Genomic DNA, 14,155 nt, shown 5'->3' on the forward strand with positions numbered 1-14,155 from the left:
CAGAAAATGGTGGTCTTACCAAATGCAGAGGCTGACTGGCTTTCTCATCTTACACTATCACACTGAGTGGTACCAGGTGTACCTGAATTCTTTCCAGGTAATTCCTGGGCAGAACCTGCTGAAAGCTGGGATGACTAGTGCTAGGAGCTCCCTTTAATCACAGTATCAGAAGGCCTCATTTCCAAAATATATAGAGAATTGACTCTAATTTATAAGAAATCAAGCCATTCTCCAATTGATAAACGGTCAAAAAATATGAACAATTTTCAGACAAAGAAATTGAAACTATTTCTAGCCATATAAAAATATGCTCCAAATCATTATTAACCAGAGAAATGCAAATTAAGACAATTCTGAGATACCACTACACACCTGTCAGATTGCCTAGAATGACAGAGAAAGATAATGTGGAATGTTGGAGGGGATGTGGGGAAACTGGGACACTGATACATTGTTGGTGGAATTGTGAACACATCCAGCCATTCTGGAGAGCAATTTGGAACTATGCTCAAAAAGTTATCAATCTGTGCATACCTTTGATCCAGCAGTGTTACTACTGGGCTTATATCCCAAAGAGATACTAAAGAAGGGAAGGGGACCTGTATGTGCCAAAATGTTTGTGGCAGCCCTGTTTGTAGTGGCTAAAAGCTGGAAAATGAATGGATGCCCATCAATTGGAGAATGGTTGGGTAAATTTTGGTATATGAATGTTATGGAATATTATTGTTCTGTAAGGAATGACCAGCAGGATGAATACAGAGAGGCTTGGAAAGACTTACATGAACTGATGCTAAGTGAAATGAGCAGAACCAGGAGATCATTATATATCTCAACGATACTGTTTGAAGATGTATTCTGATGGAAGTGGATTTCTTTGACAAAGAGAAGATCTAACTCAGTTTCAATTAATCAAGGATGGACAGAAGCAGCTACACCCAAAGAAAGAACACTGGGAAATTAATATAAATGGCTTTCATTTTTGTTTTTCTTCCTGGGTTATTTATACCTTCTGAATCCAATTCTCCCTGTGCAACAAGAGAACTGTTCGGTTCTGCAAACATATATTGTATCTAGGATATATTGTAACCTATTTAACATGTATAGGACTGCTTGCCATCTGGGGGAGGGGGTGGAGGGAGGGAGGGGAAAAATCGGAACAGAAGCGAGTGCAAGGGATAATGTTGTAAAAAAATTACCCTGGCATGGATTCTGTCAATAAAAAGTTATTTTTTTAAAAAATCATAATATCAGATGCCAGAGCTCAGGGAATGCTGACCATTGGGCCTTACTCCCACTCTCTCAAAACTGGGTTGGGGAGGTGTTTGGGCAAGGTTGTCTGGGGTCCCCACAGTTTTGCCTACATATATATATCTTGTTAGGAATCCCTACTCTGGGGAGTGGAGAGGGTCCCTTAATACCTTCTGGGGTGCTTTCTCAAAGGAGCAGAAGGGGACTCTGGATAAGAATCAAGGAAGGTTTAGTTAAAAAGTTGCTATTTGCCTAGTTTTTTCTTTTTCTTTTCTTTCAGAATGGGATAAATTCCTGGAATTATCTCCAGTGTTTAAGGAATTTTTCTTTCAATCTTAAAATGACTTATTTCCAGACTTCTTAATAATCCTCTCAAAACTTTGAGAATCTGCTAAGATATTTTCATTTTAATTAGTTAACTTTTTTTTGTGTGGCACCCAACTTGGCCACAGGAAAAAGGCTTTTTAAGAAATGTTCCCACAGCATTCTAACTACAGCATATAGATTTTTTCTCTTGTTGGTTGTTTTAAATCTTCCCAGGTAACAAAATCTAACTCACAGAACAAACATGACACAAGTATTCTGCACAGAGATGCAGACACAGACAAAATGACATGAAAGAGGACTATCCCATCTTTGCCAAAAGCCATAAAACTTTGTCAAAAGCTATCCTATAGCATTTCATCTTCTCTGGCATCCCAGAGAAGGTGAAAGGGTGGCAAAAGTTCTCTAGGAACTTTGCCAAAAATTGCAAGAATTTCCCAGTCTGGATATCCCCAATCTGGGCGGCCTCACTCAAGGAAAAATTGCTAAGCGTGGAACTCATGATGACCTAGACAAATCTTCTCCCAGCAGCTTGGGATCTCCTAGTTATAGAATTGTGGGAGAAAAAATGGGAGGGCTTACCTCAACAAGGAGGGAATCAAGCCAGGGCTCTCCCCATACGGGCCACCAAATGTTGAGGTTGAGAAGAGGGACCTTAAAAGGGTCACAGACCAGTGTCATAAGGTGACTCAAAAGAATTTTCAGGCTTGAACCCACCTCCAAGTCTTTGTCTATGCTTTCCCACTACTCTGGGTTCTACTTGCCCCCAGGGTTGAAACTGCCATCACAGGACAAGTAAACTTTTCAAGCACCAAATACTACAAGCATTACACTGTGTATGGTACTAAACTGCCTTCACCAACTGTCTCTCCTAATCCATATTTTTTCCAAAAAGCTGGGACAATTTACTTTTTATCTGGCTGTTTTCTTTTTTTTTTTTTTTAATATTGCTATGGAAAGAGGCTTTTTAAAAGTTCATTGTGTTTTAAATAAAGCTACTTGATTAAGCCTTTAAACCTAAATCATTCTGATTTTCTTTGAATTGCCAGTAACAGTCCCAACCCAAGCTGCTATGTTTCATTGTTTAAGTTTTGGTGGCCTAGAATGAATGTAAATAGGAATTGTTTTCTGTTCTAACCAGAAGCCCCAAGAGTCTTCCCCTCCCTGATTGATATTTTTAATTCACCTTTTGTCTCAACTCTTACCTAGCCTTTACTCAATAGGTGTGGCTTCTGATAAACTAAAATGTGGGAAAGACCTTAATTTAGAAAGCCCAAATAACACCCACTGCAACCCGAGCTACCATCAGTAGTTATGACCTTTGCCTGGCCACTGGATTTAAGATGACTCTGGAAGAGAGAATGAGACCAAGGACTGTGCAATTCTTATTTCAATTATATCAAATACCAATATCAATATTACCAAGAATTCTACAGACCTCCTAAGGAAACCAGGAAAAAATTTTATTTTTTTTACATTCTTTACATGCCTACTACTAAGCTAAAATAAAATCAATGAAATATGTCTTGTAAGTTCCTTCCCTGATTCTCCATTGCCTATCCAAAACACTTAATTCCCCCATGTGAGTGTGAGTCCCCTCTCCTGATTGTATCTCACAGCATGTTTCTTGTTCTCATTTCTGGCTTCCCTCTATAAGTTTTGTATACAAAACTCTAGGTTTTTAACTTTAGGTTAGAAAATTTTACGTTTCCTTTCTTAGATTTCAGTTTCATTCCTCTTATTTAAGTTTCGTTTTTCTGCATTTCTCTAATTTAAGCTTTGTAATTCTATGGAAAATAAACCTTTATTCAATTCTCACAATTTGATTCTGACAAGATTTAACTCACTCCTCTCTATCCCTGTGCTTCCCTTCCCCGCTTATACATCTTTCCATATTGTAATGTATTCCTACACCTCTCCCCCAAAATAAACATTGATCTATCTATAGGCCAGTATTCACGAGGCTCTATCTATAACACCTGATGTCTTCTTAATCTAATTCTATCAGATGTCTTCCCTCTTTCATTGTGTATATTTGGAAAGAACTTTCTTATAGGACCTTGTTGTCATTCTTACCATTATTGTCTTTGCTGTACTTTATTCACTCATCCTGCATTTGTGTTATTTGGAAGGATCAAAAGGCAAATAGTTGAGTTCTGGTTTTCTTTCTAAAAATATTTCAAATTTTATTATTTGTTTGGATTTTTTTTTTAAGAGAATGTTTCGATCTATATTCAGACTTGATCAGTTCCTTCTCTAGGTATGATAGGATTTTTCTTCATAAGTCCTTCAGAATAGTGTGGATGATTGTATTATTGAGAATTACAAAGTCATTTACAGCTAGTCATCCATATTTTGTATACAGTATATTTTACTTTGTTCATGGAGATTATTATTATTTTTGAAGGTCTATATTTTTCCTACATGGTTAAGCTCAAATTTGCTGGATAGATCATCAAGTTTTAGGAGGGGGTGTTGTTTTTTTTAATTTGAGCAAGGGGGAAGTATTCAAGACTTTAGAGATGACTGACGTTGCTTTAACTTTGGTGCATATTTTCTGCTTTGGAGAATTTTGAGAGATTATGGGGATTGGAGAAAACATGTCATCTTTCTGTTCGTATGACCTGGAGTCCAATAAGCAATCTGTCTTGAGCTTATTTTCAAGTTAACTGATTTTTTTAAAAGATATATTTTATTTTTTATTATTTTAAATTTGTTTTAATATTTCTTGCTGCTTTATGGGGCCATTGATTTCTGTTTGGTCTATTATAAAATTTTAAGCAGTTTATTACTTGGGCAAATTTTACTACTTTCTATTTTAAACAATTCTTTTCCAGTTCTTTCCTCCAGAGCTTTTATTTCATTAAAAAAAATCCTCTTAATTTCTTCTAAATATTGATGTAATCTTATGGAAAATCCATATCTTGCTTGGAGTCTTTTCTTTTAGTTCTGGAGATATTATCTTCTTCTAAATTAGACTTTTTGGTATCTCTCTCTTCTGTTTTTATTTATATCTTTAATCCTAGTTCTTATATTGGGGCTTTGTGCTAGTGCCATGATCAGCATTTCCTCTCATACATTTTTTGTCTTCTCTTAAATCATCTAGACTCCCCTGCTCACTTCTACCTCTACACTTTGGGTTGAGTGCTATTAAATTTAGGTTTCCCTAAATTTTTGTGGTTTAGCATACTGGTTGTTTGGTATGTCAGGATAGATTGCAAGGTACTTCAGAGCCCCAGGTCCTAAAGTTTTCCTATGTGTATGATGATGATCAAACTGGTCTCTGCTATTTCTACTCACTTCAAAGGGTCATATTATGATTTTGCAATCATTCTGGAACTTTTTTGTGGAAGCCCTCTTATATTGCTTCTGAACACAAAGCACTGAATGCTATAGATATCTCTCATTATGACAGAAGGCTTCTGTCTTGTTTGCATAGATTTTTTTTTTCCTGGCAGATTGACATTTCTATTGCCTGTGGGTTCTGAGTGACTTCTAGAGTTGATAACATCATTGCAGTTTCTCATTGTATTTCTTGTTCAAGATTTAGTCTAATGCTATTTTTAGGCCTGTTTTTTTCTTCTGGAATAAATGTATGCAAGTTGGGTTGCCTGCCTCTGTTCTTAGCTGGAAGTTCTTTTGTCTGTTTGTTTTTAAATTTATTTGTTTTAAACTTAAATTCAAAATAATGGGGGGGGGGGGAGAAAATTGCTATATGCACAGCAGCACATAAGAGGATTCAAAATATAAATCAATAAATTTCCATTTCAAGAAAGCCTATAGAACAAATATTCAGAGCTGTCCATTTTTTTCTTTATTTCCTTGTAGATTTTCTTTTGTTATCTGTTGTGCACTTTTTACTTTTATTTTTCCCTTTTTCTTCCAACCCACTCCCCAAAAAGACTACAAATAAGCATGGAGATATGTAGATATACATATACATAAATACACACATATATACATATGTATATATGCACATGTACACATACATATCTATACACATACATGTACATAGATCTCTATAATGATATATTTGTATATACATATATCTATATAGGTACATTCATGTGCATGTATGTATTTTTACTTGTTTATTTTTACTTGTCCTCTATTGGTCTAAAGGTGAATAGCATCTTCTTTCATAAACCTGTCTTTCATATTTTCGTAAATTCATCATTTTCTACATCACAGCAATATTTCAACTTTATATCATCTAGTTATTTTAAGTAATCTAAAACAATATTGATTAATATGGATGGCATATAGTATAATTTCCCTGGTTTTCTCTTTTGACTACATATATTTTAGCTTTAAATTTTGTCTGAGATCATGATTACTATCCCTGCTTTTTTTACATAATACATTTTACTCCTTATCTTCATTTAATATTTGTGTGTATCTCTCATTTTTATAACATTTTCTGAAAACAATATAATTAGTTCAAATTTTTAATCTACAATATTTCTATTTTATGATTGAATTCATCTCATTCTACGCTGTCATTACTTGTTTATTTTCCTTTTTCTTATTTCTCAAGATCCTTCTCACCCTGTTCTTATCCTTCCTGATTCTTTTCCTTTATTTTTACTCTCCTATTATTTAACATAACTCCCCCTTCCTTATTCTTTCTCCCCGCCTTTCCCTTTGCCCTCTTGTTTCTATCGGAATTTAGAAGATTTGTATAACCCTTACAAATAGTATATTGTTCTCTATCCCATTCCCATTAATCTCCATAATCTTCTATATCATTCCCCATTATCCCATTCCCTCATACTCATTTCTTTATGTTTAAAAGACTTTTATTCCCATATATATATATATATATTTTTTCCTCTTTAATCCATTCCTGATGATAAGTTTCCAGAATTAGCAACCCTCCTCCCCCATCTAATTTCTTGGTATCAGTTCTTCTCATATCTCATTTATGTGAAATAATAACTCTTTTTATCTTTTCCTACATGGTTTTACTTTTTAAAATCATATCATACTAGAATCTACTATAATTTTTTTTGAACTACCCAATTACTAATGAAATTTTCAGATATATGTGTTTTACATGTTCACAAATAAAAAGTGAACAATTTGTCTTTGTTGAGTCTCTTGTAGTTAATCTTTGATGTTTACCTTATATTTCTCTCAGAGCTCGCATTTCAAGTTTTCTTTTAAGTTCATGTCTTTTTGCAGCAAAATTCTAAAAGTCTGGCAATTTGTTAAATATCCTTTTTGTGCTCTTCACAATCATGCTTAATTTTGCTGGCATGACATTTTCAACCACAACCCCAATTCTTTTGCTCTTCAATATATATAATTCCAAAATCTGCTATTTTTTAGAATAGCTATTAATATGTCTCATGTAATCTAATTGTGGCATCATTATATTTGAAATTTTTTTTCTTGTTTGCTTATAATATTTTCTCCATGACCTGGGAGTTTAGGAATTTGCTTGTGATATTCTTACAGGTTATACGCTTACTATCTCTTCTGGCAATTCGTGGGTCTTTTCTAAAATTTCTACCTTCCCCTCTTGTTCTAATGTTTTAGAATAATTTTCTTTAATTATTTCTTGTGTTATTGTATCAGAATTTTTTTTCCATCAAAGCTTTCAAATAGTCCAATTATTCTTATTTTTTCTCTTCTTGATCCATTCCCCAAATCAGTTGTTTTTCTTATGTTTCATATTTTCTTGTATTTTTTCATTCTTTATATTTTGTTTTATTATTTCTTGGTCTCTTATAGCTTCATTGGTTTCCCTTTACCCAATTCTAATTTTCAAAGAATTGTTTTCTTCTTTAAGATTCTGAATCTCCTGTTTCAATTAGCTGTCTTTTTTTTCATAATCTTGTTTTTCTTGGATTGTTCTTATCTCTTTAAACATTTACTCAGTCTCTCCTATTTCATTTTTTACATATTTTTTTTGAGTTCTGTGAATTATTTTTGGATAATTGAGCATTTAACACTACTTTTTGGAGGTGAAGAGAGTTTTTTAAGCTTCAGTATCCTCCTCTGAAGACAAATACTGGTCTTCTCTATTCCCATAAGTGTCTATGCTTGAGCTCTTTTTCCTTGGTCTGCTCATTTTTATTTGGTTTTATTTATAGTAGCTTGTTATTATAATCACCTCTATCACTGGGGTGTGGGGCGTAGTACCTCTGACATCAGGTCCTTCTTACTGGATTTTTTTTTTTTTTGAGCTTTGTCTTAGGCCCAAACTGTACGTTTCTTTCCCTTTCTAAGCCACAGCTAGAGCCCCCTGCACTTTGCTGAAAATCCTCCAATGGCTGTCACCTTTGGTTCTCCCTTGTGGCCTGAACCTCAAATCAAGAACTCACCTCTCCTGGTACAGCCAGCAGCATTCTACCCCACTGCTTCGGTACTCACCAAGCATGTGCTTCTCATCTAGAGCCTTTAATCTCAACAACATGGTTTAGTCTGATGTCCTTTGTCAGCAGAGGTTCCTCCAATCTTCCTCTACTCAGACTCTTGATTTTCTGTGGCTGAGGCCAAAATTACCTCCTAACTCAGGGCTGTCAACTTGTTATTTCAACAGAGCAAGCCGGCAGGTATTTACACTTCCCTCAGGCTGCCCAAACCTCCATCCTAGGATCTTTCTTCAAATTTTCTCTGGTGGTCCCAGCAGGACCACTGTTCATCCCAATTCTTGTTCATTTTTGCCACTCTACATTCTCCCTAAGGTGCAATTTTGTCTTATTTGTGGAGGAAATTTGGAGAACTTGGAATTTTCTTACTCTACCATCTTCCCATAATCCTTTCCCTTGTCTGTTTGTTAATAGGAAACATCCCACTGGGGTCTCAATGATTGGATTATGTGATTGCCCATAGAATCTAAAGCAGCAGATGCCCTCTAAGAACCCAACCAAGAAGTCAAGTGCAAATTAGGAATACAAAGTACAAAGGGAGTGTTTGCCTATTAATAAGAAAGGTGGAATCTACTAAAGGGATGGTTAGAAAATACTGATTGTATCTCCTTTTCCTAGAAGCAATTTTATCCTGTAAGTACCAAAGGAAAACATCTCCTTCAAGATTAGAATGGAAGAAACTTGGACCCAGTGTCTCCTTTGTCTATTATCAGCAAGCTTTTCAAGGTAAGACATTATAGACTTGTGGATCATTGGGAGAGGAAATGATGAAATGCTGTATGTAGTGCATAGTCTTCCAGGTGACAAATAAAAAGGGGCACATATGAGGGAAATTTCAATGAGGCTCTGAAGATAATAGTCATAAATATATATGTAGAAATAAAATGAATCATTTGTATCCCTATCTCCCTTTTTCAGTAGGGTCCCTAGCTACATATAAAACTCCAACTGGTTTAGCAGCTTTGTGACTCACTAAGAGAAGGTAATAGAATATAATCTTGCAGTAGGAAAACAGCATCTTTCAAAAATAACAGTTTCACTTCTGTTCCTTAGTCCTACATGAAATCTGCTGCATTAGTGATAATGCCAAAGTTTAAAATAAATACATACAACAATGAGAATAACAATACTATCTATATCCTAGGATTGCTATGAGGATCAAATAAAATAATTTTTGCAAAGTGCTTTACAAACCTTGAAGTGCTATAAAATTGCTAGCTGTGATTGATAGGGAAAACCAAACAGATAATATATTCTGCTGCCCCATCTTTCAAACCAAATCTCCAAAGATCACATCTAGGAGGGATAAAGGCACTTCAAATTTCCACCTGGGGACCAGTCTTAAAAGTCTTTAAGAACCTATAAAATATATTAGACTGAATTCTGATCAGGAAAAACAAGAAAAAGTCATAAGTCTTTCTTACAGTTCAGGGTTGCTTAGTGAATCAAGACAGAAAGGTCTGAGGAAAGGGAGAACAGTCTGGTCAAGAGCATATGTGGAGCATTTCAGACGTCTGTAACTGAAAGATAGTCAAGAGCCAGCACTGGAGCAGAAAGACACCCCAGAGAATCCCCAGGTTGGAGATCCAGAGGTTGTCATTAATGTGAATCCCAGTTGTCTACTGATCAAAGAGCAAATCATGGAAACGTAGCTGCATGACTCTAATCCCAGGAATAGAGTTGTAACTAAATTCTAGGCTTTAGCTTCATGTGAAATAACCAGGGCATAAGTTTCAAACTAAAGAGAAGTCTGCAATTCAGTCTTTCTGAAAAAAACCAATAGTGACCGAGTCCAACAGTGCTCTATTGAAACTTCCAATCAGGGTCTATTAGAAGACACAATAGTGGGCCGGGAATTTGTAGAATTCAAATTTGTAGAACGGTGAACAGATCTCACATGAGATCACAATCAATTTGGGAGTTTGAAAACCCATAGGACTTCAGCTTGAGTTGTGAAAAGAGCAGAAGGACATAAGAACAGAAGCTCATGCCAGACGTCCCTTCCCCACAAAGCCCATAGTAATATAAAGTCAAAAGCCAAAAAATGGGCTGGCAGAATGAGCAAACACAAAAAGCATCCCATCATAATTCATTTTAATTATCTAATTAAACTATTATGACTACAGAGAAGCTCAAGATGCAAATATTGAAGAGAATAACTGAAAAATATCTAGAAGCAAAGCCTAAAAAAATGAAACTTGGATACAAGTCTAACAAGAAGTGTTAGAGGAGTTAAAGCAAGCAGAGCTTAAAAAAAAAAAAAAAAAAAGGTTATAAAAACTTGTGAAATAGTTCAAGACCACATCATGTCAGTCCACAGTGGGAGCCTCTGAGAAACCTTGATCCTGGCCAAAGAGCTTTCCTTCAATTATCCCTTGAGATGAATGAACTCTCTTCACATGACATACCCTTGCTGGCCCTGAAACCTCCAGCTCAGTGCTCATGTGCCCAATGATAGGCCAGGGTCTTTTCTGTCTCAGAGACATTCCTGGTGGCTAGATAGTTGTTGTCTGGTCAGTCTGTTGGCTTGCCATGTGTGCCTTTGTACCCATAGTGATTGAAGGCTGGTTCAGCATCTACAATCAGGACATTGCTAGAGATCAGCCTTACAGCCAGTGCATTATAGCAGACAGCTTCACTGTGTGCATGGAGACAGTAGCACCTGGGCATGGGGGTTGTCCGAGACAGAGGCCAGAGTGCTTCCTTCTCCAGCTTATCACTTCTTTGGGTCAGCTGTACTGTGGTGTCCTTTATTTCCTCACTGAGTTTGGAGGTGGCTCAGCTTGGGCACTCACTATTTTTGGTTCTGCTTTGTCCTCCTGGATGCTTTGTGGATTATTGTGCCTTCTGCCCTTCTTCTGGATGCCTGGTGCCGATTGGCAAGTGCCCAGTTGTTGGCAGATGGTGCTGCTGGCCCTCAAGTCCCAAGAAGGCAGCGTGAATATCTCCAGTGAAGATCTCCTGTTGGAGGGGGATGGAAGGTGGGAGGTGGGGGGGAGGGAAGAGAAACACTTTCTCATATTAAGTCATCCTTCCCTCCAGTGCTGTTGGATTTTTTGTGGCAGTGTATTATTCAGGCAGCTCCTTTTTCTTGCCCTGATTTGTGAAGCAGTTCAAGACCTTGATTTCCCTCCCACCCTCATAAGGCATCTGCCCTTGACATTTTTAATAAAGGCTGCTGAAAGGGGGGAGAGGGGACGGGGGAATAAAATAAAATAAGTGACATGAAAAATAGACTGAGGAGAGATAATTTAAGAATTGTTGAACTAAAAAAGATTTTAGATATCACATTTTAAGAAATTAAAAAGGAAAATTTGCTTAATATTTTAGATCCAGAAGATAGAAATCAAAAGAATCTGACTTCTGAAAGAAATCTAAAAATGAAAATTTCTAGGAATACTATAGCCAAATTTCAGAGCTCTCAGGTCAAAAAGAAAATGTTGCAAGCAACCAGAAAGAAACAATCTAAATATCATGGAACACCAGTCAGGATCATACAAGAGTTAGCAGCTTCCATATTCAAGCAGTGGGGGACTTGGATTATGATATTACAGAGAGCAAAAGAGCTACCAACCAAAAATAATCCAGTCAAGCAAAACTTTGTATAATCCTTTAAGGGAGGAAATGGATATTTAATGAAATAAGCATTGTTAATGAAAAGACCAGAGCTGAATTGACATTCAAACAGAAGACATAATTGAAACACAAAGAGATAAACATGAAAGAGCAATCATAAATGATTCATTGAAATTCTAATGTTTACATTTACTCCAACTGTTTGCATTCCTAAATGGGAAGATAATACATGTAACACTTGAGAACATTATCTTTATTAGGGCAGTTAGAAGGAATCTACATAGATAGAGGCACAGATGTGTCAAGTATGTTGGGATTTCTCAAAAAGAAAACAAAAAAGAATGTAGGATTGAAAAAGAGGTATGCACTGGGAGAAGAAGAAAGGGAGAAATGGAATGGAGCAGACTTTTCTCACATAAAGGAGGTATGCAAGGAAGAGATTTTACAGTGGATCATCATGCACAGTAACAGTAAGGTTGTAATGATAATCAACTATGAAAGACTTGACTATTCAGATTAATACAGTTATCCCAAAACAATTTCAAAGACCTCTATTAAGTCTAAATTTTATCATCTGTAAAAACAGGGATAATAATACTTATTGTTAATACAGTAGAAGTAGTGGTATAATGGTAAATAATACTTTCCCAGCTCTCTAAAACAAACAAAATTTAATTTGCAATATTAAGAAATAATGAGCATAATGGTAAACCTGGGAAAGACTTGGAAAAACCTATGTGAACTGGTGCCATATGAAGTGAGCAGAATTGTGAGAACATTAAATGACTTAGCTGTTCTGATTAAGACAATGATTCAAGACAAATCCAAAGAAGCTATGATGAAAAATGTTATCCACATCCAGGAAGAGAACTGATAAACTCTGAATGCAAATTAAAGTATTTTTTTTAAACATTATTTTTCTTGGGGTTTTTGTGTGTTTTATTTTTCAAAATGACAATATAGGAACATGTTTTACATAACTTCACAGATAATTGATATCATATTGCTTGCTTTCTAAGGAGCAGGGAAGAATTGGAAGGGAGGGAGAGAATTTGGAATTCACAATTTTAAAAATGAATGTTATATATTTTTATCATGTTAACATATCTTGGATTATTTGCCATCTAGGGGAGGGGTGGAGGAAAAGGGAGGGAAAATTGGAATACAAGATTTTGCAAGGGTTAATGTTTGAAAGTTATATATGTGTATGTTTTCAAAATTAAAAAATTTTAATAAAAAAGTTTTTAAAATGTATATGTAATTCAGAAATATTCAATGAAATAAATTAAAATATACCTTTTAGAAAGCAAGTTATGGTATATGAATGTAATGGCATACCATTGTGCTATAAGAAATTATGAAAGAAATGGTTTCAGAAAAACCCAGAAAGATTTGTATGAACTGATGCAAAGTGAATTAATCAGAACCAAGAGAATGAATGATTAAATAATAATAATATTGTAAAGAAAGTAAACAGAAAGACTTTGTAATTCTTTTTTAACATAGTGGTTAATCACAGTTCCAAAAGTATGATGAAACATGCTATCAGCTTCTGACAGAGCTGATGAATTCAGAGTGCAGAGTAGGGAAGAGATGTTCAATGAAGGAATTTGCTTTATATAACTATATATTTTATGGATTTTGTTTTTTTGTTTTCTCAATGGATAGAGAAGGGGAAGAGAGGAGAAGAATTTGGAAATAAAAATAAAAATTTAATTTGAAAAAGATTTATCAAAAATATTTAGCTTTTTTTACCCTACCTTATTAGAAATTAAAAGTATGACAGTATATTTAATATTTAATTTTAAGTATCTTTTATTTTTGTGAAATTAATATTTCTTTTTATTTAAAGGTGACTTTAAGAATCGAGCTGAGATGCTCAATTTCAGCATCAGAATTAAAAATGTGACTAGAAAAGATGCTGGACAGTATCGCTGTGAAGTTAGTGTACCATCTGACCAAGGCCAAAACCTTGAAGAAGATATTATTACTTTGGAAGTATTAGGTAAAGAATGATTTTTTTTTTATTTAATGGTAATCTGATGTATGAGTGTATTCATATGAATTTTCTTTAAAAATATTTTTAATCATGTTGGTTCTTTATTTTTTTAATCCTATGTAAAATATTATATATAGAAGGTGAAATAATGGTAAATTCAATAAAGAAGTAGCTTGGCACAAATTTTAAGGCTTGGCATAAAAATTCTTAATCTAGGGTCCATGAACTTGCATATATGTGTATTTTTCTAACATTTTGATAATTGTTTTTCAGTTTAATTGGTTTCCTATGTAATGTTATTTATTATGTTTTATGAACTTAAATACATCATTTTGAGAAATGATAACATTAATTGGACAGCCAAATAGATGCATATAAGACTATGAATACTTGGTCAGAGGCCCAGAAAGATAATGTGTCCTAAATCACACAAGAGTCTGTGACAAAACTGTAATTAGTGCCAGCCTTTTCTGATTCAGTCCAGTATTTTTTTCATAATTTGGCCTTTATACTTTGGATGAAATAAACTCATCTCCTCCAACAACATGGCATAATTACAAGGCAAAAGTAATGAAGGATATCCCAAGAGAGTCACTACGAAGTAGCTATAAAGATTATATTTCAGAGTTCC

General features: G+C 34.9%; 1 protein-coding gene and 1 pseudogene across 2 annotated transcripts in view; both read left to right on the plus strand.

Annotated features, from left to right (window-relative positions):
• The window catches only part of JAM2 (junctional adhesion molecule 2), a 98,347-nt gene that overhangs the window by 54,489 nt on the left and 29,703 nt on the right, over positions 1–14,155 (plus strand). The window contains exons 3-4 of one of the 2 annotated variants that reach the window (XM_051984828.1): positions 8,571–8,675; positions 13,378–13,530. In XM_051984828.1, coding sequence (XP_051840788.1) covers positions 8,571–8,675; positions 13,378–13,530 — 258 coding nt within the window. Of the gene's footprint in view, positions 1–8,567; positions 8,676–13,377; positions 13,531–14,155 lie in introns of both variants that reach the window. The other variant, XM_051984827.1, reaches the window with a different exon arrangement.
• On the plus strand, positions 8,869–10,903 carry LOC127553810 (3-beta-hydroxysteroid-Delta(8),Delta(7)-isomerase-like; annotated as a pseudogene).

Source organism: Antechinus flavipes, chromosome 3 (assembly GCF_016432865.1).
Source record: "Antechinus flavipes isolate AdamAnt ecotype Samford, QLD, Australia chromosome 3, AdamAnt_v2, whole genome shotgun sequence".
Classification (NCBI taxonomy): domain Eukaryota; kingdom Metazoa; phylum Chordata; class Mammalia; order Dasyuromorphia; family Dasyuridae; genus Antechinus; species Antechinus flavipes.